A 27,270-nucleotide genomic window follows, 5' to 3' on the forward strand; every position below is an offset into this window, starting at 1 on the left:
AAACTTTCAATTATCAACTCGTGTAAGCTATCTAGGCCACGTAGGAGGTAGACACGAAGACCGAAGGAAGTAATTTAGGGCAAGTTGCTGATACAGTAGGAGAATCATGTCGTAGAAATTCCTTCTACTCATAGAAATGACGTTACAGCACTTATGTTTCAGCCAAACATGTCCAAATTAAATTCAGCAAGAACCTTTCAATGGGCAGAAAGGGGTTTATGTTTAGTTTACCAAGTTAACATATCAATTCTGACTGACACATTTACCCACATCACGATCAAAAATCAAAATGACAAGACGTATGTGTCGTAATAAAGGCTATTTATGCCCTTTATAATAATGCATCGAGAGACTTAGAATAACATATTATGTAATGTGAAAATGACGTAATCAAATATGTAAACAACTTATATTGAGTGATTATATAGTGGAGTGTATGTGACCATTGAGTTTAAGTAATATTATGATACAATGAGTAGAGACAATCATAACATTACATCATTATTATTATTATTATTATTATTATTATTATTATTATCTTCTTATCTATATATATAAAGCAAAATGTAGAGAATGGTGAAACATTCAAAACACTAGAAAATGCCCTTGGTTAATTCAAACATTAAGAATTAAAATTATTAATTAAATGAGGATAATATGGTAAATTCACATTTTGTTCATATTTAAAAAATTAAAATTAAAATTAAAATCAGATAATAGGTCTTACTTTTATGGAACATAACTACCCATATTATCTTTTCTTAATTCTAAAAAAAAAAAAATTAAAAAACCAATTGGCACATGAGTGAGCGTGTGCTAAGGGGCTAGTCATTATTAGGGAGTTTCATTAAAACACCCAAAATGGGAGTTGAAATTATAAAAAAACTCAAGCACTATGTATAAACACACCCAAAACCCATCATTACACACACTCAAAACCTATTTATAAACACACCCAAAAAGTTGACTTTGGGGTTGATTTTGGGTATGTTTCTATGTTTAAATAGTGCTTGGGTTTTTTTATAAATACATGTCTAGGATTGGGTTTATTTATAAATTTGTATTATTATTATGTAACAAAAACTTAATAATTTTCGATTTATGTGTCATTATACATCTCGTGTGAAAATTACCATGTGGCTTGGCGAGCTGTAAGGAAACCAAATGAAACTTGAACTCATCAACTCAAGTACTCAACCAAGGGGTACGATGACCCATTCCAATATCTTGATGGCAGCTACATATATAATTGTCTCGTGCTTCACACATATTGCGGTTTAAAATAATTATAAATAATAATAAAAACCTATACTTCAACCATAGTCCATTAGCAAAACTTGTTGCACAAAAACCATGTGTTATGGAGAAATTCGTATCTGGGGTTTGCATCTGGCCAAGTGTTCAAATGGGATTGGACAAACAAGACTTCCAGGAAGCTCACTCAACCTACCACCACTCACAACATGGCATTTTATCCTCCAAATATAGACTGTATGACAAAAACCTCCATTATCTTATAAATGTTCTTCTTGATCTTACCTTTAAAAAAACCCAAAAATATATATATTTATTCATTCTCCCATCAGTTGTCTTTTATTTACATGTCTAGGATTTTTATTTATAAATTTGTATTAAAAAAACCCATAAAATGATTTACTCACATTGAAAAATATGTTGATATTGTAGTTCATTATTGCTATATTTTTATTTTCTTCTTTCCCTTATCTTGTTCTCCACTAAGCCTAGCTAGCAAGTCTTGCTGTTGACGACAAAAAAGAAGTTGCCCTTTCCATTGTCTCCATATGACTTCCTTGAAAAAACTCATTATCTTTTTTCAAATCCATCGGCGCATGAGAATTGACAATCTCCCATATCATTAGGAGTATATAAATGGGCATGGGGCTTTGTGCTTTATAATCTCCTCACATCTCGAGTTCTCAACCCTACCCAGATATATAAATCCCCGGTTCTGCTCCTCTGCCTCTCAACCCAGAAAGCTTCATATATATTTTCCTGCAAAACTTTCAAAAATGGATGTCATAAAAGGGAAGTGGAGGATGAACTTGATTGCCAAAGCATGGAGGAGATGCAGCTTACAAAGAGAGAGCAGCAACAAAGGGTTCAAGCTCAGCTCACTGACCAAGTGCAAGTCATGGGATTGCAGCTTCGGTAATAGAAAGAAGAGCAAAGGCCAAGTAGCTCCAAATGGGTGCTTTTCGGTTTATGTTGGGCCTCAAAGACAACGGTTTGCGGTGAAGACGGAGTTTGCGAATCACCCGTTGTTTAAGATATTGTTGGAGGATGCTGAGACGGAATACGGGTACAATTGGGAAGGGCCGATTTTGCTTCCTTGTGGTGTGGATTTGTTTGTCAAAGTGTTGGCTGAGATGGAGTGTAGTGAGAAGGATGTTGCCACTCCAAATTGTGGGTTTGTTAATTATGGTTCTTTGATACTTGGTAGCCCGACTCATCATCTAAGCTCGAGTATTAACAATGGTTATGGTGGTGCTTATAGGCTGCTTAGTCCATCGAGAATGCTTAAGATAAATCAATTTTAAAAGATGTATATAGTCATCAATTTATCACTGTTGGTGGTTTATTTTGTGCAAACATTTGTAATTCAAGCACTTTTATATAGAAATGCTATATAAATATAGATCAGAAAAATATTTGAAGAACCACGGCTAAGTGTGTTTAAACACATCAAAATTCCTCGTTCACTGAATGATCTAAATATACAAAAAAAAACTGTGTTTGTTTTGTTGTTTTCCCTCTTTTAATTTTTATGAAATATTTCAATTAGATGAACAACCTATGCTGCTAGTTCGATTTTAACATGTTGGTTTTCTTTGGACTAGATGATTCTCTCCAAAAAAAAAAAAAGTAAAGGAATTTTGTGTCATAAACAAAAAAAGAATTTTACGTGTATTTTTTACCATTTCACACAAAAATACTTCATAGATATGTCTCATACATCTATTTTGAAACTAGGGAGAAACACTTCAAATTAGTGATACATTTGAATGAAAGATCATTGAAATCCTGTATATTTCAAACAACAACTAAGCATATTTTCCCCTTCTTCTCCTCATCCCCCTTCTTTTTCTCCCATCTTTTCCCTTCCTCTTAGCCCCTATTCCCCTCCCCAGATAGTCTAGATCTGTTTGGATCTAAGTCTGTTTGTCTGTTTGTTTTATTTGATTGTTTTTGCAATGTTCTAGGTGGCTGGTGTTGTCTTTGTCTCGACGACGACAACAGTAGTGACAATGGATTATGTCTTTCCTAGAGAGAGTTGTGATACCTAGTGGCTGATATTTTGTCTCTGTTTCACCGGCAGCAGCAGCGACGCTGGTGGTTGTTGTTGGGATGTGATGCTCTTCTCTACTCTGCGCCGACCAAAGAACTATGCTTGGTCATAAGATGTTTTCTTTGTCTGGTTCTATAAGTTGAAGTGGAGTGTTTTTCAGGGGTCCTTTTACTGTTGTTTATGTGTTCCTCCATCATGTTATATTCTAGTTTTCACTATGGTATGCCTTGTAGTTTGTGTGGGTGTCAAATGACTATGATTTTGCTCATAAAAGGCTTCTTTTTACAGTTGGGATATTCTACAGTCCTCTAATGTGGGTCTATAGTTGCAATTCTCGTCGGAGGTCTATGTGTTAGTTTTCATTTTTGATTTGTTCTTTTATTGTAATGGTCCAAAGTGACTTGAATTGGACTCTCTTGTTAATCCATGACATGTGTAATACTCTTTCCTCTCCTTGGGGTTTGTCCCATGAGGTTGTCCTATGAAGGTTTTAACGAAGCCACTATATCATGTTATTCTTTGTACGTCTTTGGTTCTATGAATGAATTATCTTTCCAAAAAAAAAAAAAAAAACCTAAGCAATTTGTTACCGAGTCAAATTACTAGAAATAAGGAAAGCATCCTAAATTCTCAAAGATTCATATTTAAAATAATTTGTCATGAAAATCATTGAATTATAGCATTGAAATGATATCTACTATTGTAATGAGTAATGCTACACTTACCACATTTTTTATCTCACATTTCTATATTACATGATGTGGCATAAACAGTTAATGGACTGTATATCCATAAAATTAACGGTCATAAACAGTTAAGTTTGAAAAAATATATGTTATTAAAAAGAATTGTCATGATATCTATTTAAATACATTTCATGAGAACAATTTTGAAATGGCATACAATATTCATTTCTATATGGTCATATAGATTAAATGTGAATGTATTTCATGCCATAAGTCATAGCAAAAACGTCACCAGAATCTACGTGCCTCCATAGTCCACATGCTATTTTGTTTCCCTATTTTAAAAAATAACTCCACATATAATTTTCCTCCCACTTGTCTGCTCTTATCAAGTTGTATTTTTCTTGTGTTGTGAAATTACTATTTTTGCATTTGGACACGTGTTCATATAATTCTATAATATTTATCCTTTTATCTTTTTTTGCATTTGGACATGTGTTCATATAACCCTATCTTTTTTTTTTCCTTCATTGAGCTGCAAAGTTATAACTAACACGTCAAGTGGCCCTCTCTTGTATCCCTAATGGACTAGGCAATGGCTGGAAAAATAGAATTATGACCATGTAGCACAAATGTGCTGGCATTTGCCCACCAACATTCAGAAATTTAAGAGTATAACTGTTAATAAAATACTTTTAACTACATCTGTGTGCTACTTAAAAAAAAATATTTCATGCAAACAGCCAAGTTTTAAAATGACTGCTATATAAGACCCTACCTCTTGCATCGGCAGAAATTAGGAAAAAAAAGAAAGAGCTGTCTTTCTGAGGCCTCCTGACTGCATATGTATTTTCGCATCCAAGGCACCATTCGTTTAACAAGTTACACGATTGAGGCAAGCATTGTATTGTAGAGGAGTTGTAGAGGTGTGTTGCTTATGGAGGCTCTGGTTCACGAATGAAGAAGACAACCTTATTTTTAATTTTCACAAACGACGTCGTCCTCGTCCTTCGTTTATGTTTAATGAAACGCATGTTTCAATGAAGTTGTTTTAAAAAAATCAAACTCTTCGGTTTTGGTGCAACCTAGATAACAGCAGTTTCAAGATTCATTATTTTGCTTCAATTACTTGGTTGTTATAATAAATATTTCATTATAAGAGCATTCATAATCATGTTCTCTATTTTTTAGTTAAATTTTAGCTAAAAACATATAAAAGTTATTTTAGGAGCTCTCTATAAAATTTAAACTTCAATCATGCTCTCTAGTTTAGGAAGTCATAAATGTTATACTTCTTTTTTAATTGGTCCGTTTCTATTAAAAAATAATATAAAAATTAATTAGCATTAATTAAAGGTTTGAAATAATCATTAAATAAAGCAACATTAAATTATAGGGAGCACTAAAAGTCATTTCTCTCTCCTCAGATTTAGGAACTCCTAGAGGTCTCCCTATTTTAGGAGGTGAATAGGGAGCATGGTTAAAGTTGTATTTTTCCAATTCCTCCCTAAAATTTGTCTAACGAGGTGATTTAGAGAGCCCATTGTGGATGCTTTAATAATGTAATACCAAAAGGCTTATGCTCCCAATTTGAAGAAGCCCATTTGTCCCAAAAAAAAAAAAACAAAGAAGAAGAATCCTTGCACGATGCTCTCACATCACAATTTGAATATTAGAGTTTTTGTTTCATTAGGACTTGATTGACACAACTTGTTTGTTGATCTAATCTTTTACTGTAATAATATGTTTTTATTATTATTTTTGTATTGATTTTATTGTGCTAATCAACTCTAAATTATTTGAGGGTCTGGTTCATTTCATATATGTTTTTTTATTCAGTCCTTGGGCAGTACCAAAATCATTATTGCCCTTCCCTTGAAAAATTCATAGATCCGCCATTGCTCATGGATTATGACTTTGCTACAAAAATAAAATGTTATTCAAACTTGGCCCTTGAAAAAGCTGCCCTTGTCATTATTATTAGACTTTATGGTATGTTTATTAATCCGTAATTAGATTATGAGGAATTGAATTGAGGATGAGTTGGATTGAGGAAAATTAGATTCTGGATTCTTGTTAAAGTTGTTTACTAAACCATATGGATTGAGGAGAGTTAGATTATAGATTCCTTATTGAAGTTGTTTACTAAATCCATATGGAATTGGGATAGGAGTGGTACTAATTGGGGTAGGAGTAGTACTAATTACAAAAATGTCATCGTTGTTGGGTTAAAGTATATGACAAATTTGGAAATTTTAAAATTGTGTGAAGATATAATAGGTAAAAAATGTGAATTAGTAATGAGTTGGTTCTCTAGGAATTAGGATACCGCCTCCCATCCAACAATATGAATTCTTCCATTTCCTAATTTTGTGTAGACTCCACTTACTTTTTAATTCCTCGATGTAACGTAGGAATCCTCTATATGTGAAATTCAATTTTTGATGAGAATTCCAATTCCTAATTAATAAACACATCATTAGAATACAATGTATATGGGCGTATGACTTGCCTCGGAGTTCTTTTAAGGGTCTTGCATCTTTATATAGGGTTTGTTTTGTCATTTTCCCCTATTTTAATTTATATCCTGTTTTTCTAATGTTATATTCCGTCGATCAAGAAGAGAATCATCATGAGAGTTACAACTGCTTGAAAGGCGTATAAACAAAAGGTTGAAGTTGAAGTTATACCTAGGCTTTCTCAGACTTTTCTAAGATGACAATATTCTCATCTGTCATTGCATTTAGCAAATGCCACCATGTAGGAAAAGGCTTGTCAACAGTGCAAGTGCAATGCGTGTAATCACAATGTACATCTGCCCATTACAATGGAACACAAATTTTGATCTGATAAACTTTCTACCTTTGCTATAAATTACAGGAAAATGGAAATCCCAATGGCCAAGAACAAGAAATAAGATGGAAGGAAAAATATGAAAAATACTCTCACTCTTCCTGCTTAATTACATCAATTTGAATTGTGGCAAGCACACTTCTTTGATTTTTGATGTTTTGTGCTCAGACTTCTTTGGGATTGACAATGTCTTTTGGTTACGTAAAGTGTGCTAAATAGAAAGTTTGCCGTAGGTTTTATGTATTGACTATTCCAGTTGTTATTGCTGAATTTATATGCAATGAATTATGCCACATTAGTTTGAATATATTACATAAGTTTCTGCTTGAAATGCAAAATACAATGAAATTATGTGAAATTACAACCCCATGATACACTTGAAACGCAGCAACACCTATAGATAATATGCATTCTTACCCCCATAATAACTTGCTAAACAACAGAACCAGCCCTTTCGAAGCTTCTTTTCTCAGCCTAGCCAACGTGAAAGTGCAACTTGAGGAGTATTGTTTATCAGATTTCTTGAATTAATTTTAGCATGCTTCCCTCTCACATACTTCATGAATTTCTCCTCCTCCATATCTGAAAGTTTCAACATCTAAGAAATTTAGAACAGGACAACGGGTGCATAAAGGCAATGAATATGACAAGTGCTAGTGGATTGACTGGTGCCGTAAGGCAATGAAGAGAAAAGAACATTCAAATGACAAGAACATGACTACTAAAACTACATTTCAAACCCAAGAAAAATCGTATTTATCACATGTTTTGCAACTTTATGAAACACAAATGAGTGTTTTTGCCAAGATGTGTGAGATCATATAAGCACAGCAAGTGCAATACAAAATACCAAACAGAGAAATATCACATCATTTAGAATAAACAATAAGTCCAGCAAAACTGACCACAAAAGGTATAGACTTTCATTGTTTAAAACATACGATTAACAAGCAAAGAAACTGCCTCTGTTGCACCCATACACCAAAAATTGGGGGTATGCTCGTATCAGATATGCCCCAATACGATACGGCACCGATATGACATCCTAAACCCTCAAAGATTCATATTTAAAATGATATGTCATGAAAATCATTGAATTGTAGCGTTGAAATGATATCCACTATTATGTTGATTGATGGAAGTAGACCACCCATATCCACATTTGTTGCACCCTCAAAAGGGATAAGAACATGATTCCGTGGGAAGAAACAAGATGGAGATAGGAATATGCATACATTAAACATTCAGACTATAACACACTTTCTATCTAATCTTAATCATTTTAGTTTCCCCTAATATTTCTATTTACCAAGTGAAAGTGGAAATAAAATAGTAATTAATGGTCTATTTTCAAAGAATAAACAGTTAATAGATTGTATATCCATAAAAGTAATGGTCTATTTTCAAACAATAAACAGTTAATAGACTATATATCCATAAAAGTAATGTTATATTGAACAAATAAACAGTTAAGTTTGAAAAAAGATGTTATTAAAAAGAATTGTCATCATATCTTTTTTTTTTTTGAAGACCTTTCCTATTGAGAGGGGAGATAGTATACCAAACTCACACACACTGCATGGATGCTAGGACTCGAACTCAGGACCTTGCCAAGACTTTGTCATGATATCTATTTAAATACATTTTATGAAAACAATTTTGAAATGGCATACAATATTCATTTCTATATGGTCATAGACACTAGCGGACCCAGAAATTTTTTAGTGGGGTTCAATTTTGAAGTGCTAAAAACTCTTTGTAGATTGAACATTTAAGACTTTTTACTTAAATTGACCTCAGGTCACTTCATGCATTCATATCATACATGAAAAATTGTTTTATGTAAAAATATTGACTAAGTATGAAAAATAATTTTCGAATAATCATTTTCTCAAGATAATTTTTAGCGGCTTTTACTCCTTACACATCAAATAAAAAAAACTTGATTTTATGAGATTTATTATGAAGTATATATTGACTTAACGAGCCATCATTTTTAACCTAAATCGTATTTTGGACTAAAACCGATTCTTCATATTTTGATTTGATGGGAATTTGATTTTCTAGTATTTTTATTTAAATCCAAATGGGGGATACTTCCTTATTTACATTGTAAACTTAAGTCAATTGAGTAATATAAAAATAAATGAAAGTAAAAGGACAAAGACATTTACTTAAATATTGAAAATAAAAATAAGGTAATCTGTACACCACCACCAGTTGAGCAAAAGGGCAATTTGAAGCACCTATAATGATTTTTCCAATAAGGGAATGTGCAGTTGCACCTCCTTACTCCTTAATAGGTCTGCCACTGGTCATAGATTAAATGTGATTATTAGGTAGAATTTATGTCTTGTCATAAGTCATAGCAAAAACCTCACAATCTACGTGCCTCAATAGTCCACACACTACCTTGTTTCTCTATTTTAAAAAAATAACTCCACATATAATTTTCCTCTCCCTTGTCTGCTCTTATGAAGTTGTATTTTTATTGTGTTGTGAAATTACATTTTTGTATTTGGACATGTGTTCAGATAACTCTATAATATTTATCCTTTTATCCTTTTTTTTTTCCTTCATTTATATATATATATATATATATAATTTTACATATATATGTTTATATATTTATCATTTTATATTTATATTATTTTAATCATTGTATTGGTACTGTATCCATATTCTACTTTTGAGAGATTTACGTATATCGTATCGTATCAGCATACCAGTATATTTTTGAGAGTTTTCTACATTGCTTTTTCATTCTGTATCAGGCACACATTCTTGTTCCGCGTTCCAATTTCCAAATTTATGATATGATCATTTCACACAACAGAAAAACTAGGATGTACGACTAGCAGTCTAGCACATATAGAGACGGAACCTGTTTGACATTATCAAATTTTGAGGACCTTAACATCTTTTAGTATTATCCTCATATGCACTGCAAACCTCATCAATGTCCATTTCAGAATTATCCCCAAGTGAATCATCCTCCATGTCACTCTCTGTCTCCTCTTGCTCAATTTGCAAGTCAATGTCCTCATTTTCGGATTGGCTCTCATCGAAACCATTGTCTTCCATGTCTGACATATCACTAAAAGTTTCTATCTTCTTCTTCCCTCTATAACCAATAAGGCTCTGGACTTTTTCCTTCCATAGCACCAGAGGGCTTTTCTCAATCAGCTCTGATCCTTCATAAGCTTCTTTCAAGAAGACACTAAATCTCTTCCCCCTCTCCGAAACATAAAAGATGCCGAAATGCTTCAGAAGAAGTCTCATAAGCTTTTGGGGCATCACAAGTTCGCGTCGAAAGTGAGTGAGGTGATCAGTCACCAATCTCTTCTCAACAGTAAAGCTAAGCAGTTCATGCATAATAGCCACTGCCCTCTTGTCAAATTCTTTAGACCCAGCTTTGAGTCCCCTAGCATCTGCATATGGAGATAAATAAGACCTTTTCTGAAAATGATCAATTGCTCCTCTATACTTGTATGCCTTTTTGTAATTGGGAGGGAACTTCAAAGGAAAAGAGATCGAAAGTAAGCCCGGCGTATGATCCTCACTGGCCTCGGTAATCCCCATTGTCTTCTTCTCCAACTCTGTTATAGCCCAAGCAGGGTTCCAATTAACAAGTTCCAAATACTCAAGCCCCTCCTCATCTTTGACCAGCTTAAAGTGCTGGGGATATTTGTGCACCCAACCAGTCCTAAAATCAACTGGCAGAGCAAAGTCCCTCCTAAAATGGACAATCTTGTCCAAAGCAAGCCTTTTATCAACAGACATCATCAGAAAACGAGTGACATACTCAGCAGCCTTATCTTGATGTTCCTCAAGTATCCTATCCTCCTCTTCTACCAAGTCCTCAGCTTTCTTGGTCATCCCACACCATAAAACCCTTCTGTGATCCTTGTACAGTTCAAACAATTTCGGCGATTTCCGAATAAAATCAGACACTCGATGAGGTTTTGGGAGACTAATCTGGCTGCGGTACTGATCCAATGACCTAACGGGAATGATCATTTCAGGCTCTTTTTTAAGAATTTCCATCAAGAAGAGCACTTTGGATGCTATCTTCCATTTCTCAGTGACAATCTCAAGATCATGAACCCTCTTCAATTTGCTTCTGTCTTGCACCCGCTTACTGGTGGTCATAAACCGCTTCTGATCCTTTGACCACGACCCAACTGACCAGTATCTTCTCACAAACATATTGTTAGAATAAAGCGAAGCAATGACAGCTATAAGAATGTATGGTGTTTGTGAAAATGCCGCAGTGAAGGCATTTGGTCTCGTGTGTATATGATATTGCTTGAAAAGGCCAATGGTGTTTGTGGCTGTATTGATGGAGCAGAAGGAGATAGATATAATATTAGAACGATGGCGGGAGTTTAAGCTGCAGAGCCTCGACTTTGGTGACCTGGTTTTGGACCCATGAATCTCGAACCAGGAAGAAGAACAAAAACAATACTGCGGGGCACTTCAGACTCAGTCGTCATGAAGTTTATATTGGATCTCTAAAACAATGATTTTCAAGGCCCAGTTTGCTTGCCAGGAAGAGCAGGCCGGGCCAGTAAGGGCTGATGTTTTGTGTTCATAAGAACCAGATTACTGGGTTGGCCCAATTTCTATTCACAATGAAAATTTGACAAATTGTAATTTTTAATCTCACCCTTTATCGACTTTTGAATAAATTATGGGATCATTTTATCTCCTATACTATCACTTTCCAAATTTATTTAATTATGGTGCAGCTTTGGATGGAAGATTAGTACTTTGTTTTGGATGGATTGTACATGACGAAGAAGCCTAATCATATTTTTGAAAAATGTTTTTTTTTTTAATTTAGGAAGTTTAGCCCGTTTGGTAAACTATAAGAAAATCACTTATTGTTAAAAGTTGTTGTGAGAGAAAGCTATAAGGAAAGCAGCTAATGATGTGCTTTCATTTTTTTATTATGCAGAAATCAGTTTTGAAGAAGCACTAGATTTAGGGCCCGTTTGGGAGTGCTTTTGGAAAAGTTAAAGCGCTTTCGACAACCAAAAGCGTTTCTGACAGCATTTGACAGAAAATTTTAGAAGCGCTTTTAGGTCATAGAAGCGCTTTCTAGAGAAGCACCTGTCATGTGCTTTTTTAGGAATCACTCACAAGTGTTTTTCTAAGAAGCACTTTGGTTTCTTATGAAAATTTCAACATCTTTATAATAAAAGCTCTTTTGATTAACAAAAAGTTTACCAAACACCAAACCGTTTTCTCTCACAGCAAATCTGGCAGGGATTATTTTCACCGCACAGCAATGCCAAACTTGCCCTAAAGGATCTGAAATTTTTCTAGGGTTGGAACGTGGAACTTGGATTGTACCATGCCGCAAGATCTCCTTCTTGCAGACTATAGAAAAGGTAAATTTGAAGTTCTACTGCAAAATCGGCTTGTAATTGATTGGCGCCCTATATATCAAAACTGTTGGTTTGTGATTTTAAGTTGCATTGCAATGAACATGAATCCTTGTTTTCTATTATTTCATAAATCAACTACACCCAAACTGACTAAGTAATTGACTATCACAAAGACAGTTTAAATATTAGTACACCCAAGTCAATGTTTCCTAGTAATTGTTGATGATTTATGATGAATTTAGTGTTAGACATCATTACAAGCACTTGGTAGTTACGCCCCAACAAAACCCTGATTTAGAAGTTGAATTCATGTCCTTTTGATGAACTGCTGAACATATGTATAATATACTCACCATACAAACCACACATTAAAATGAAACAAAGAAAATAGATGAAACATATGCATAACAAACTTTGCAAGTTCTACCACCCTTTTATTCATTCTCAAGATTTCTTTCTTTCTTTCTTTCTTCACTCTGTAAATTGAATTGGGGTTATGATTATTGCTTCTCCTCCTTAACCTGGCCAACTTTTCTTTTTTAAATCTGCATCAACTCTTCAAATGTCTTCATAGCAGAAGCTGGCAGACCCAAAAGTACATTTATGCTTTTCCTGTCTTTCCCATGAGAAAGGAACAAACTTACTTCCTTCTCAGGCAAACCCACTGGCCCTGACAGCACAGGCTCTCCCCACCCAAAATCAGTAGAGTGGAAAGCTAGCTTAGACCAAGTTGTGATCAAAAGAGTTGCAGACAAAGAAGGCCTAGCTCTTGTTACTTCAAAGTAGTCTATGGCAGACCTCATATAACTATCTGTAACCATGTGAACTGCCTTATCAACTAGCCCAACAGCAAATGACAATGGCCTCTCCATTAGCTCCCCTGCACTACACAGTGAATTTGTTAACAAAATTGCATTCCCAAAGAACCCTTCTGGTATTGGTGGCTCAAATCTTGAGCGCCCATCAACAGCAAAAAGAAGCTTTGTTTTCTGATCTGGTCTCATTCTTAAGGCCTGAGTTCTAGCTCTCCAGACAAAGGCAGATAGTGCTTGAAATGTAGTGCACTTGTCAAGAACCCCGTCTTCCATGGCCATTTTCTTGAGCTTTTCAAGGTTCTCAGGGTGAAGAAAGAAAGACCTATATAGCAATTCTTCTTCATAGAGTTTGGTGTTATCAGATATATCTTCAATCTCAGCAAATTCATTGTGTGGAAACTCTATCTGAGGTGGGTTTCTGGCTTTAAGTATGCTTCTGTCTAGAAATGGGGGGACCTTAAGTGGCAAGCCTCTAGCAGTCTCACCCCATGAGTTCACAAATTCCATTGCCCCAAGCCCATCAAACATACAGTGGTTGATACATAGCCCAAGGACAAATCCTCCACATCTGAACTTGGTCACCTGAAATTGATTAAACAATCACCTTAGAATTTCTTTTTGTTCGTTTTGGTTAAAAAAAGGTCTGGTTATATCAAAGATCAGCAATAGTAGCTCTCTTGACAGTTTCTTATACTCCAAGTTATAACAAGTGTATCAAAAACTAATTAATTAATTATAGGTTTTGTTAAGACATGACGATCCTTGAGTAAGATGGTATGCTATATCAATGGTGGTGAGTAGACTGTTCTCAAAACTGGAAATTTCGGAAACTCAAACCTGAGCAACCAAGGGAGGAATCTCAAGTATGTTCTTGGCACCAGGGATATCATGAACCAGCTTCCCAAGAGTCAAAGGATCAGGCTTTGTTATGTCACCTATCTTTTCCATTTCACAGTCTGCTTCAGCTTCAACAAACACAGCACCATCTCCTGTGCAATCCACTATCAGCTTCCCCTCTGTGCTGATACTTAACCTCCCTGCCAAAGGGTAGTAGTGAACAAGAACCTTTGACAGGGCACTCTTTATGATCTCCACAGCTTCTTCATTCCCTTTTAAATCCGATTTGAAGCAGTATATGGTACGAACGATGACCGCAATGTTCTGGTCCAGGTTTGAGAGGTAGTACAGGCCCTTCTCTGTTTCTTCTGCAGGAGGCACCAAAGTTGGTTCTTCTTTCTTTACAGAAAGTTCAAAGGCTTTGCCACTGATATCCGCCATCACAGAAAACACCTAAAGCAGTTCAAAGAAAAGTTAGAGAAATATAGGTGATCAGCCAATTTCCAAACCATATAAATACATGCAAATTACAAAATGAGCTGAATATAGTTAATATTATGTACCAAGAACTTGAACTTTAAAAGCCAAAAAGGAAAGAAAGAAAAAAAAAAAAAAAAAAAAAGGAATATTTTGAAGCGTACCTGTAATGCTGCAATCGATGATACGAGGAATAATGGTTGGAATGAAAAACTCAGATTTGCAATTCTCTCTTGGGATGGTGTTTTGATTTATACAGGGAGCAGCTGGGGAAATGCTTTGTAGCTCTGAGGTTTGGTTGAAACTGATGTGATGTGTCGCTAGTTTCTGTATTTTAATTATAACTAGTAATGGATTTCTTGTTTCTCTACCAAACCCCAAAAAGAAAAAAAAGCAAGACAAAAAACTTCAAACATTAAAATTGTTTTGGTTGGCAAAGAGCTCTGCGGCATGAAAGAGACTGGTTTTCCTTCACGTGTCTAATAGGTTGGGGTTCATACGCAAAGCTCTTTTAGTGGAATAGCCCCTCTCTCATGAACAAGAAATTTAAGCCTCCGACAGTCTGACAGACCCTTTATTTTTATTGTTAAATTAATAAGATTTTATAAAGTATATGTATTGGAGATTGGTATTTTTATCTGCAGAATGTGCTAAGCTCATATGAGCTGCAGTAGGGTACTGGCCAGTGAACCAAAATGTTACCAGCACATGATTAGAATCAGATGATGATGGGGTTTGGTTGGTGTGTTAGGCCTCCAAAATATATATATTAGGTTGCTTGGTATACTTGCTCTAAATATTTAAACACAAAATTACTGATTAGAATAAGATTTATATGAATTTCATGGCCATAATATCTGAACTTTCTGACCTTAATTGGAATTGGAAGAAAAGTGAGTGATCATCATAAAACAAGTACTATTTGCATACAGCTGACAATGGCTTTCTTACAAGTTTTAGCCAATCACACAGAAGTTAGAAGGTTCCCTTAGATTTTAGGTTGAGGTTAACCATAAGCTAATCCCTAAATCTCACAGCTACAAGTTAGCATTAGATTTGGATTGGGATATTATCTTCTTACTAATAGTAATCATGAGACGGCTCTGAAATCCGCATCAATTTCGAATCAAGCTCTCGTGGTTAGTATAGACTCTATACTATAGAGTTAAATGTTCTATCACTGACGCTATAGGTCCATAATCTCCTAAGAAACTTGCAAGAAAAATGCATTACCCCATTATCGGACCTTATGAATGGGTATTAAATACAAAATTATACCAAGTTGGATGAGACTTTTCAATCAACTTTGAGTAACATAGGGTTAATTTACAATGTGCATGAAATTCTGGTCTCCCCCTTAAAATAAGGGATATGTATCAAAGGAGCTGTTTGTATGGCCCAGAAACCAGATAATAAAAGCAGACAGATACAGCTTGTTAGCTCAAAAAGGTTAATTTTGACAATACAAAATAAAAAGAAACGAGGACTGAAATTAAAAGAAAATACATTTTAAAAAATCATTTTACACTATTCAATTGAAAAAAACCCTCAAATCATATCTCAATACTCCTCTCTCCTATTGTCCTTTTTGTCCCTTTGTCCCTTTGTCCCTTTGTCCTTCTGTCCTTCTGTCCTTCGCCTTTACTTTCTTAAAAGAAGAATAAAATCAAAAATACTGTTTTTAGTCAAGAAATAACCTTATCGTTTCTGTTTTTAGAAACAGAAATTTAGAATATTACCATGCCAATGTGTTTTCTTTCCTTACAATAGGGAAGGGATGATTGTTAAACATGACTCAAATTCGATATGATGCTTAATAGCACAACTTGTTAAATACGATTATACGAATAATAAACATGTCTGATTACTGTCAAACAAGAATACCCAACTTATTTAACTATCACCGTATTGAAAAAAGCAAAAATCTCAGTCATCATTTCTTTTTCTTTTGAGCTACAAGCTCCTACTAATATTCTGAATCACTTGAACTATAAGCTCCTTTTTTTTAATACGAACCTACAAACTCCTTAACCAACCACCTTTATGATAATCATTATAAAATTATTCTTTTTTATTTTTACTTGCAGTGGATCATGTAATGTAGGGCCTGTTTGAGAGTGCTTTTAGAATAGTTAAAAGCACTTTCTGACAACCAAAAACGCTTCTGATATCATTTGACAAAAATGTTTAAAAGCGTTTTTAAGTCATAGAAGCACTTTCTGGAAAAGCACGTGTCATGTGCTTCTTCAAAAATCACGCCCAAGTAATTTTCTAAGCACTTCTATTTCTTATGAAAATTTCAACATCTTTATAATAAAAGCGCTTTTGGTAGAAGCGCTTCCTAAAAAAGCATTTCCAAACGAACCCGTAAATGTTTAAATTGTATAGGTTGATTTAGATGCCAGTTTAATAATCACTAATTAGTTCGTTTTAATCTTTTTTCCTCAAAATTTAGTGGGACAGTTTGTTAATTCCTCAAAATCTAGGCTCCAAAAAAAGTAACCCTCGTGCTAAATCAAATTGCAATTATTGTAGTCGAAAAAAGAACAGAAAACAATTAAGGAAAAAAAACCCACTTACTACTCATTTATGATGAAAATCAAGTCATGGCTACAGCTAAACAACTTTTATAGGAGGGGGGTTTAACTTAAAAAGAAGTAAACAAACCTAACATATGAATCTGAGGTCAGATTAACACTACAAAAGAGGTTAAAATAATATGGTACAAACACACCCAGCTGGGTATATTTATCTGAAAATTAAGGCAATCCTATCGGTTCTTAAAAACTGCGGATGACACACACCTCTGTAGAAAGATATGAACTGGTGAATGCCGCCGTATGGCACAATTTCTGCAACAGTCACGTATAAGCTCTGGCCTACTATGAACTAAGCATCATCTTCGTCGTTGTCATCCTTTTCTTCATCTTTGTCGGCATCATCACCAGCTTCAGCTTCCTCCTCTGCTTCATCCCCTTCATCTTCCTCATCAGACATATTGTTAATTACTTCTGTAATTATATCCTTCACCTCTGCTTTTCTATGCATTAAATCAATACCGAAGTGGGTACCTAAGTAAATTACAGTTTTGCAGTTAGCTAAGTGTAAGCGAAGATTATGAAAGGAAAAAAAGAAATCATAGAAGATAGAAAGAAGCCCTACCAAGTTGCCTGAGAATGTCTGATAAAGTTGCCTGCACAGAGAAAATGCGGAAATTAAATAATATAACTCACATAACTTCAACCATCCACTCAATGTATTGTTGCAATAGTCACTTACAGTATTGAAGTCCACTTCTTTCAGAATATCAACAATTACTGCATGCATATCATCTTTTGTGGGCTCTGCCTTTGCTTTCTTGCTAGTTTTTCCTTTCGCTGGCTCATGCAAGAAATTGATACAATTAAAAGAGACACTCCTAAACTTCTGGGAGAATTAAGCATTTCATGAAACAGCCTTAAAGTAAAAACATTAAAGTATCAAAATAAGTAGGAAGAATCCACAGCAAAAGCAAATCACCTTGATCCTTTGCCGAAACCTTGGCCGGGGACTTGCTCGACTGTTTCTTGCCACTGGCTTTTTCCTTGACATCCTTCTGGCTTTCCTTTTCAGTCTTTTGTTTCTTTGCAGATCGCTTTGCTTTAGTCTGTGAGCCAGAAGCTCCATCGACATCACTTGCACCTCTTTTTGAAGTAGAACTAGATTTCTTTGCAGAATCCGTAGGTGTTTTCACAGATTTTGCAGGGGTTTTCTTCTTAGCAGGGGTTGCTTTGCTCCCAGCTTTAACCTTTGATCCCTCCTTTACAACCTTTTTGGATGAACTTTTTGGACTTGAGACCTGGTCCTTTGGTTCGTCTTGCTCTTCATCGGATTTATCCTCATGGTCTGTATCCTCATCCATCGTATTGTGATCATCTCCAACAGAATTGTCCTTTGCATCTGAAGTTTCATCATTGTCATCGCCCTCCTCTTCTTCAGCCTTGGACGAGTCCTGCTTTTTTTCAACATTGGGTATTTCTTTTTGTTTCTAAGCACAAAGAAGGCAGAAAGTAAGACTACAAAACTTTAGTCACAATACAAAATGGATCATGCTGCATGACCCACTGGCACACACATACACATTGCAATACATCATCAATTCCAGGACTCCACTGCAAATGCTATCACATTAAGAGTTTTTAAAAAATAAAAATAAAAAAATAAAAAAACTGATCAATAAGAATACAGAGAAGACTCAATAAGTAAATCCTATCATCTAATTAAAAGCAAACAAGATTAAGTAAATCATTTGAGGCTTTTTTTTTCTGGGAGAAGAAGCTTGGGCATAAGCACATATAACGAAAGTGCTGAAAAATATGCATTTGAAGCAGGGAGCCATGTGTATAAGATAACAATGAATTAAGGAAACTAATGCATCACAAAATGTACTCCAGATAGGAAAAATCATTCTTAAAAATTTCCAATTTCATTTTGACTAATGAAGACAAACCTTGGCTGATGTTTCTGGTGATGCTTCTCCAGAACCTGCCATCTTACTTGGTGTAACCTTCCTCCTCCGCTTTTGCCCTTTCTGAAACACAGACAAGAAACATGGTTTAACAAAAACCACAACAATTGAACTTAGAGCAAGCAAACAACACTTTTAAAATAAATAAAAAAGAACAAGAAAAGGAAGAAATAGAACCTGTTCCTTTTCAGCAAGCAAAACATCAGTTGTGACATGTGGGGATTCCAAAAACTCCAATAACTTAACAGAAAGCTCCTCCTGTAAGCCCAGCTTATGAGATAAGGGGTCACCCATCAATTTTTCATACACTATAAAAAATAAAATAAAAATTGCCACACTGACCTTCTTTGTACCAGCCTTAATCGGAATATTAAGAAACTCACAAAAATCCACTAACTTTTCTTTAACGCACTTATCAAGCTTCTCCTTTACCCTTGTCCTCTGTTTTTCCTGCTGAAAACAGAAAAATAAAGATGAATACAACAGAGGCTCTAGTATAATATTGTACGCATGAATATCCAAGAAGACGTCTCACAAATAATAAAAATTGATTAAGGTGAGCACACATAACATACAATACCTCATTCTCAGTCCACACATAACCTGAAAACTGACTTATATTCTTCTTCAAATTATGAGCCTGCACAAGAACATAACCAATTAAAACACACTACAAGAAAAGAAAAATAAAATTTGAAAAATCTACCAGATAATATGAGGGCAAAGCACCTGAAATCACTGAATAAAAAATTTAACCAAAAATTAACCTTTGCTTTTTTCCCAAAGAGAATTGTGTGAAGTAATTGCAGGTTGTCATCAATTTTTCGCTTTGACAACTTGAAAGCCACTGAAACAGTTCACAATATCAGACAAAAAATAGGCCAGGCTGCTGTAACAAGAAATTTTAATAGAAGTAAATAACACTTTGTCTGCATAGTCAATTCACATATAACAAGAGCCATATACTTCTCTCCAAAAACAAGAGCTATATACTTTTTCCACCTCTCAATGTGCAGTAATCCTACATGTGAAAATTTGTGACATCTAGCTAAAGAAAATAACCAATTAGAACCATGTCAAAATAAACTATAGAGATCATAACTGGCACTAAATCATCCAACTTCAGGTCGCACTTCAGCTATAACACCAAGAGCAATGTAAATAAGATTGAATGCACAGTGGTGTTCCATAATTTGGATTCAGAACTAAAATCATTTTAGTATTCTAATTCATGGGTACAAGCTCCAGTCCCGTGTTTCAATATGAATATTTGGTATTACAACAACTCGAGGAACAACACAATGAAATTCATATCACAAAAATTTGTTTCTTTTTTTCCAACTTATTTATTTTCCCTTTAATCCTAAGTACATAGCAGCCAAATAAGCATGGCTTAATTGGCTGTCTTAACTCAAGGCTCGTCTTTGCATTCGACACCAGTTCAACTCAAAAAAAGCCACTACTTTGAGAAGATGGGTATCAACTACATAAGGCTTTAGAATTCCAAACTTAGACTGTCAATAATGATGCAGTGAAATACCAAAACACATTGAAAAAATGAAAAGGATTGATCATGGAAAAGGAGTGCTCTTAGAAGTGGTTCTTTAATTGGAAGATAAAATGTACTCCAGCAGTCCATCAGAACTGGGCCGGTCATGGATACAGAACCAGCATCACATTAAAACGCAAGTTCAGGTAAAACAATATATGAATTACGAGCCCACAGGTAATGTTCTAACTTCAGAACTAGTAAAACTAAAGCAGCCACCACATTACAAGTGCCAAACACCTAAATCCAAGATCCTTTGTGAGGACTCTAGATTCAATAGTACTACCAACACCAAATTGGTACGCAAAAACATTACTATGCCAATGAAATTAAAGGAAACACAAAAGATCTACTTAAAACAAATAGCAACCCATTTTGGGTCATTTTCAGAAAGGCCAGAGAACATTCAGTGTCACTGACATTGTGTGTCACGGCAAACCAACATGAAAAAATATTAACCGTTTTAGCAATTGAACCATACTGACAACAACTTTAACAATAACTAATTTATCAAAAGCAAGAACAAAAAACGGAAGAAAAAAAAAACTCATACCGTTTGGAATGTTCTTAAGTTCTGTACCGCGACCCTGAAATCACAAAAACCAAATCAACAAAAATTAGGCTATCAAAAATTCGACAAAGATGAAATGAGAAGGCACCATTTCTCACCACCATACCTTCTCAATGTTCAAAGCTTTATTCGCCGAAGACCTTCCACTCTCAGGAGCTGAGTAGCGCTCAACTATTTTCCTCTCCCTTGTGGGCCTCTCACTCACCGGTGTTACCGGCTCCTTCTCTTTCTTCTCTGCCTCAGCTTCTTTACTCAACTTCTTCCCTGACGAGTCTCGGCCCCGCCTCTTGGGCTCGGTCTGGTCCTTCTCCTCCTTTTTGGAGCTAGTTTTTCGGCCCCTCTTCGCCTTCTTCGGAGTTTCTTCACTTTCTTTCTCTTTCTCCTCTTCGCCTTCTTCACCAACTTGCTCTTCCTCGTTTTCAGTCACTTTCTCCGAAGCTTCCGGAACATTCTCCTTCTCTCCCTCCTTTTCTTCCTCTTTCTCTTGTTCTTCTTGCTCTTCCTTAGGCTCCACTTCGGCTTCAGCCTCTTGCTTCTCTTCAAGAGGAGCTTCGTCTTCCGGTTTCTTGTCCTCTAGGGATTCGGTCGCCATGGGTACGGAGCAATCAAGTACAGATCGAGAATTGGACAAAAATAATTGTTAAAACCCTAGATTTGTGGTTTTGGGAAATGGAAACCCTAGAAATCACAGAGCTGGGAGTTGAGGGGAGGGGCCTATGAGCAGGCTACAGGTATGTAAATCTAAGAGAAAGACGATAAGTGAAATTAAAAATTAGAAATTGGGGTTGTGAAATTGGTGGGAATTGAAATTGGGGGGTTTTAATTTTTCGGGGTGATTTCGGGCGGGCTGTGGAAATATAAAGCGAGGGAGGGTTTGGTGGGGGTTTCAAAATTTCATGCCAAATTTTTGAGAGCGGGCTTCTGTCTTTTTACTACTACTACTACTAGCTAGTCAGCTACTCTCTCTCTCTCTCTCTCTCTCTCTCTCTCTCTCTCCACCAAAAAGAAATTCAGTGGGTACGTACGTACAAACAAAGCTAATTTTGCCACGTGTCCATTATGATTTGGTCACATTGCCCATTGGCTATGTGGCTAGTTCCAGTTCACAGGGAGGCATATATCCCCTTGTTTTGCAAAGGTGGATTTGCTAACAAATGTTCATAGCATTGTTGAGAAAGTAAATTAGTATTACTGCCTCAAAAGAAAATGCTAGCGTTAGCCGCGCGTGTGTGGGTGGGTATCAAATTGATTACTTGTTGTGTGTTTTTGTTTTGAGATCTACACATAATTATAAGTATATGTGCATGAGAGATTGACTGTAACACTCTAATGGCTAAAATTATAACGATAAAATTGTATTATTTTCTCAAAACAAGTTTGGAATAACTGAGCTTAAGCATGGTCAATATTAGATTTCCAATTTGTTCATAAGAGCATGTGACAACAGCATATGAATGTAAATAAAGGGGATTTAACTCAGTCCCACTTGTCATTTCAATGTTGATTCTCATCCATTTCCATTCAATCAAATTCCCAAAAACTAGTGCTTTACAAGTCATTTATATGTGAATTTAATTAATATAAATAATAAACCAAACAAGCACTCATGGATTCATATTTCATATTAAAGGCTCAATAAGTTTCTTCAATTAGGCAGTTGGCTCGTGCATGTAAAAATCACGAGGAAAAGGCAAGGTTGCTATAATATCAGTTCACATCAACATATACACAACACCTCTACCATGTATTCATTTATTTAAATTTGGGATGCATGTAACATTTTCAAACCTTACTTTTATGGACAATGTTTGGCTCATGATATCAGGAGTCTTTCCTTCTCAACACAAGATGTGGCCTCTTACAAAATGACACTTGTTTTTTTGTTTTCTTCTTTATTTCACCGACTCTCTCTCTCTCTCTCTCTCTCTCTCTCTCTCTTTTCACCCAATCTCCTCTCCTCCTATGTTCTCTCGTCTCTCCATCTCTCCATCTCTTTCCCTGCAACTCATACATGGAAGAGAGAGAGTGATGCCAGAGAATTTTTTCCCCCCAAGTCGTACCTTGTTTTTCCACCATTTTCAAAATTTATAGAACTCCCCAATAAATAACGCAATAAAATTAGAAAGGAGAGAAATCAATACATAGTGTTTGGGTGATGATGATGATGGAAGAAGACTGATTGGAGAGAGAACGGGGAATGGAGGAGGGGGAGGTGATGCGGAGATGGAAGATGGCGATCGACGTTGATGCCAAGGATGGAAAATGGCAGCGATCGAGAAGAGAACAAGGCTTAAAATTTATTCTAAAGAATTGCGGGGGGAGAGACATAGATGGAGATATGATAGGAGATAGTAGGGGGAGGAGAGGAAAGTGGGAGAGAGAGAGAGAGAGAGAGTCGGTGAAACAAAAATAATAATTAAAAGATACAAGTGTCGTTTTTTAAGGAGACCACATCATGTGTTGAGAGGAATGACTCCTGATAAAGTATTGTCCTACTTTTATTAGACAATATGTTTCCCAACTAAAAGAATATATATATTTTTTTTATCGTAGCATACATATTTTGAAATAACTATTTTCGAATATTAAACAATTTGAACGTATTGGGTTCATAGACATTTTGAGATCAACTATTGCTCCATTTTTACTTTTTCCCTAGAAGAATATAATTTGTATTATGCAAAGCGCCATGGAGGCCAAGTATGGCAGAGCTCTCATAAGCTATGGTGATGAGGCTCTTTTTAGTGATGTTGAGTTTTGAAGGTTTTTCCATGATCTCACAAGAAGCACCGAAACATGAGTTGTTGTCGCGTTACTTATACGACAACCTTCTAATTAGGCAAAGTTAGGAGAACTCTCATTAAATCACACACAAGTCTAGACTGTGCATGCAGCGTTCGAGACAATATCATAATATTTAGTTAAGAACGCATTAGTGTTTCATCACAAGTTATAAGAGTCAAATAACCACGGTCTAAGTATAACATACTTCCACGGTCCACCTAAGATAAAACACTTGCACTGCAGTCTTCTTCGTACTTGATGTTTGCTCTTTACACTTGTACAGTTGTGGAATTTCCGACTTCATGTTTTGAGGGCCACGGGACCCGCGAGCGCCCATGTTTTTGGATAGTGAATTGTATTTCGGGTCGGACCAACATCAAATGAGGCCGAAATAAAAAAGAACAAGTAAGGCCCACAATGCGGCTTGTCCAAAGATCAATATAAACTCAAGCCCATAGTTGCAGGAAGATCGGGTCGGATCCAACTATTTGAATCAAAACCCAGAATGTGGAAAAGGGCCACCTATATATAGTCCACACTTAGCGCCACTCGTGAGCTCCAGCTTAGTTTAGGGTTTCATTCGCCGTTCCAGAAACCCCAAGGCCACTGAAGATCTTGACCACCCGAAAATGGTATACTGCAAACCCTAATTCTGTCTTCATCCTTTTATGCATGCTTGAATCTTATGCTGCACTGCGAGCAACTGTTTTTGACTTGTATGTTTGTGGCTTTGATGATTTCTGTTGTTGGCGTGAAATGTAGACTTTCATACAATCTCATGGGATTGGAATAAGATTTCATTTGTAAAATCCTGGTGTTTGTTCATGTGAATTTAAACTGATGAAGCTTATTAGATGATGGAGTATTTTTTTTTCTTTCACATTTGATGCATTATGTTAAACGAGAAAAATTATGCGGCTCTGTTCTATCTCTCTCACTAATATCTTCATCCAATTAAACTGATTTGAGTGTTGGTTTTTGTATCCCCACCTCTTGTCTTGTTTGTTTAAGAAGCTTGCTTTTAGCCTTTATTGTTGGGAAGATCCATAAATGTAAGGCTGACTTCAATATTTCTGTAAACACTTGTGGGATGGGATTGTTGGTGTATCAATTATTCAACGTAATTGTGTTGTAACCCCAATTAAATTTGTGACATACTTAGATATTGGCTACTTTTTGTTTGTTTCAATTGTCTCATTTTCTTTCGTTTTGCAGGCTCCCAAAAGAGGTGTAAAACCGGCCGCTGCAGCAAAGAAGAAAACTGTATTTCCTATAGCTCTTCATTTTCTTATTTTATTTATGAAGCATTGACTTGTAAACTTAAATTTGGTTGTAGTTTGTTGTCTGTTATCAAGTGTTTGAATGTCTTTTTTCATTGCTGTCTTTAGGAGAAGGTTGTGAACCCATTATTTGAAAAGCGTACAAAGCAGTTTGGGATCGGCGGTGCTTTGCCTCCAAAGAGAGATTTGCACCGATTTGTGAAATGGCCCAAGGTTGTCCGTATCCAAAGGAAGAAGAGGATCCTTAAGCAACGCTTGAAGGTCCCACCAGCACTTAACCAGTTCACCAAGACTTTGGACAAGAACCTTGGTATGGACCAGACTATCATGCTAGTTTCTGCTTGAGTAATTTCAATTGTTAGGATTGTTTTAAATGGATTTGATTAAACAAGGCTATCCAAATACTTATATTCTTTTTTTTTGGGTCAGAATACTTGGATTCTTAACATATTTAGAAAATGTTTTGTTGGATAGGTGAACATAAGTTAATTTCCTACTGCATAAGGAACGTATTATTCTTAATGCACAGAGTTTTCTACCTCTATACCACTGCCACACTTATTCCTCATTCCTTCTCATAGATAGGCATATAATGCTATTGATAGTTTAAGCAAGGATTTGTACGTCTAAACTTACTGATTTGAGTTGTTAATGACTATTCCCTTCATGTTCTGTCATGTGATCTTTATCATGTTTTTAGTATAAGAAACATACATGGTGGAGCTATCTTTTGATTGTGTTCGTTGAAGTATTTAAATGATTTTTATGCTTGTGTTCTCAAATATTGATTGTTCTAGATAAACTCTTATAAGTCATTACCGCCAAACAGTTCTCAATATTTGTAACACTGCCTGCAGCTACAAGTCTCTTCAAATTGTTGCTCAAGTACAGGCCTGAAGACAAAGCAGCAAAGAAGGAACGTCTGCTGAAAAGAGCTCAAGCTGAAACTGAAGGGAAAACCGTTGAGGCAAAGAAGCCAATTGTTGTGAAATATGGACTCAACCACGTAACCTACCTGATTGAGCAGGTTGCTAATCTATCACTGCATGCATCATATTGATTTGTTCCTTCCAGTGAATCTTGTTAAATGCATATGAGTTATGCTAACCAATGAGATGGTTTCCTGTCTCACAGAATAAGGCTCAGCTAGTTGTTATTGCTCATGATGTGGACCCCATCGAGTTGGTTGTATGGCTTCCAGCCTTGTGCAGGAAGATGGAGATCCCATACTGCATTGTGAAGGGGAAATCACGCTTGGGAGCGGTATAACTCAGTAATTTTTCTGGTATTCTTGAAAGAATTAGGTATAATCCTGTCGTGAAAGATCTAAAGATATATATGTTACTGTGCTCACAGATTCTCCACAAGAAAACAGCGGCTGCACTTTGCTTGACCACTGTTAAGAATGAGGATAAGTTGGAGTTCAGCAAGATTCTGGAGGCTATCAAGGTATATCAAAAGATTCATGCAGATGATATACACGTCCATATTGTCTTTTTACTGATATGGTTTGTAAATGCACACGATATACGTTGCCTCATTTTTTGAATGATTTTCAGGCCAACTTCAACGACAAGTACGATGAGTACAGAAAGAAGTGGGGAGGTGGTATCATGGGCTCGAAATCACAGGCCAGGACCAAGGCGAAGGAGAAGCTCTTAGCAAAGGAAGCCGCACAGAGGCTGAACTAGGAAGTATCTTCCAGAGAGAGGAGAGGGTGTTGGTCATTTTCTTCTGTTTTTTCTGGTTCTTTGAAGACTAGCCTGTCCCCCCTATTATCACTTACAAATCAACTTGAGCTTTTATATCACTCTGGTTAGAGTGTGGATATGGTTTTTGATAGAACATCTGTAGCATCTACATTTCTCTTCATCTATTTTCATCCAAACCAGTTCTCCTTTAATATGTTCCTTTCTTCAACCATGGTTGCATAATTTGTCTGGTTTTATAAAATAGTAACTGTTGTTTTTTGCTTTCATATGAATGCTATTACGAGCCTGAAAGGAAAGTCATCCGCATCTCTCTCCTTGAATGTGTTCCTTTCTTCTCAATAACGCAAGTTTGAATGCTGTCTCCTCAATTTCCATATTTGAAACCAAAACTTTTTGCCCATATCAAAATTCAAAGCATACGTTAAATCAGTGACCTAAGCTTGGAGCATAGAAGAATTTACATTTAACTTCATCATTACGGAAACACACAACACAAAGT

General features: G+C 35.8%; 5 protein-coding genes across 6 annotated transcripts; 2 read left to right on the plus strand and 3 right to left on the minus strand.

The window, feature by feature from the left end:
* Positions 1-1,857: 1,857 nt before the first annotated feature.
* LOC103338225 (auxin-induced protein 10A5) lies at positions 1,858-3,831 on the plus strand. Its single transcript, XM_089041512.1, has one exon. It carries the CDS (start codon positions 2,031-2,033, stop codon positions 2,556-2,558), a length of 528 nt encoding a protein of 175 aa, XP_088897638.1. The 5' UTR covers positions 1,858-2,030; the 3' UTR covers positions 2,559-3,831.
* Positions 3,832-9,633: 5,802 nt separating this feature from the next.
* LOC103338108 (Ubiquitin carboxyl-terminal hydrolase family protein) lies at positions 9,634-11,321 on the minus strand. Its single transcript, XM_008241295.2, has one exon. The coding sequence runs from the start codon at positions 11,053-11,055 to the stop codon at positions 9,760-9,762; it is 1,296 nt and encodes a 431-aa protein (XP_008239517.2). The 5' UTR covers positions 11,056-11,321; the 3' UTR covers positions 9,634-9,759.
* Positions 11,322-12,529: 1,208 nt separating this feature from the next.
* LOC103338107 (omega-hydroxypalmitate O-feruloyl transferase) lies at positions 12,530-14,671 on the minus strand. The gene is made up of 3 exons (XM_008241293.3): positions 14,533-14,671; positions 13,892-14,344; positions 12,530-13,636 (listed from the first exon to the last, which is right to left on the minus strand). The coding sequence occupies exons 2-3, from the start codon at positions 14,330-14,332 to the stop codon at positions 12,779-12,781; spliced, it is 1,299 nt and encodes a 432-aa protein (XP_008239515.2). The 5' UTR covers positions 14,333-14,344; positions 14,533-14,671; the 3' UTR covers positions 12,530-12,778.
* A 2,254-nt stretch (positions 14,672-16,925) lies between these two features.
* Positions 16,926-21,918, minus strand: LOC103338106 (DEK domain-containing chromatin associated protein). Of its 2 annotated transcripts, none has more exons than XM_089041150.1 (11): positions 21,102-21,918; positions 20,978-21,011; positions 19,643-19,722; positions 19,456-19,515; positions 19,218-19,328; positions 19,053-19,133; positions 18,858-18,938; positions 17,888-18,395; positions 17,648-17,745; positions 17,531-17,561; positions 16,926-17,439 (listed from the first exon to the last, which is right to left on the minus strand). In XM_089041150.1, exons 1-11 carry the CDS (start codon positions 21,585-21,587, stop codon positions 17,258-17,260), a joined length of 1,752 nt encoding a protein of 583 aa, XP_088897276.1. In that variant the 5' UTR covers positions 21,588-21,918; the 3' UTR covers positions 16,926-17,257. The 2 variants fall into 2 exon arrangements, with proteins under 2 accessions (XP_088897276.1, XP_088897277.1); XM_089041151.1 differs by having other exon boundaries at positions 19,218-19,325; positions 21,102-21,914.
* Positions 21,919-24,332: 2,414 nt separating this feature from the next.
* Positions 24,333-26,962, plus strand: LOC103338105 (large ribosomal subunit protein eL8y). The gene is made up of 7 exons (XM_008241291.3): positions 24,333-24,411; positions 24,995-25,042; positions 25,168-25,369; positions 25,917-26,086; positions 26,194-26,322; positions 26,416-26,508; positions 26,619-26,962. Exons 1-7 carry the CDS (start codon positions 24,409-24,411, stop codon positions 26,748-26,750), a joined length of 777 nt encoding a protein of 258 aa, XP_008239513.1. The 5' UTR covers positions 24,333-24,408; the 3' UTR covers positions 26,751-26,962.
* Positions 26,963-27,270: the final 308 nt, after the last annotated feature.

The sequence above is a fragment of the Prunus mume genome, linkage group LG7, assembly GCF_029339155.1.
Source record: "Prunus mume cultivar Tortuosa linkage group LG7, ASM2933915v1, whole genome shotgun sequence".
Taxonomy (NCBI): Eukaryota; Viridiplantae; Streptophyta; class Magnoliopsida; order Rosales; family Rosaceae; genus Prunus; species Prunus mume.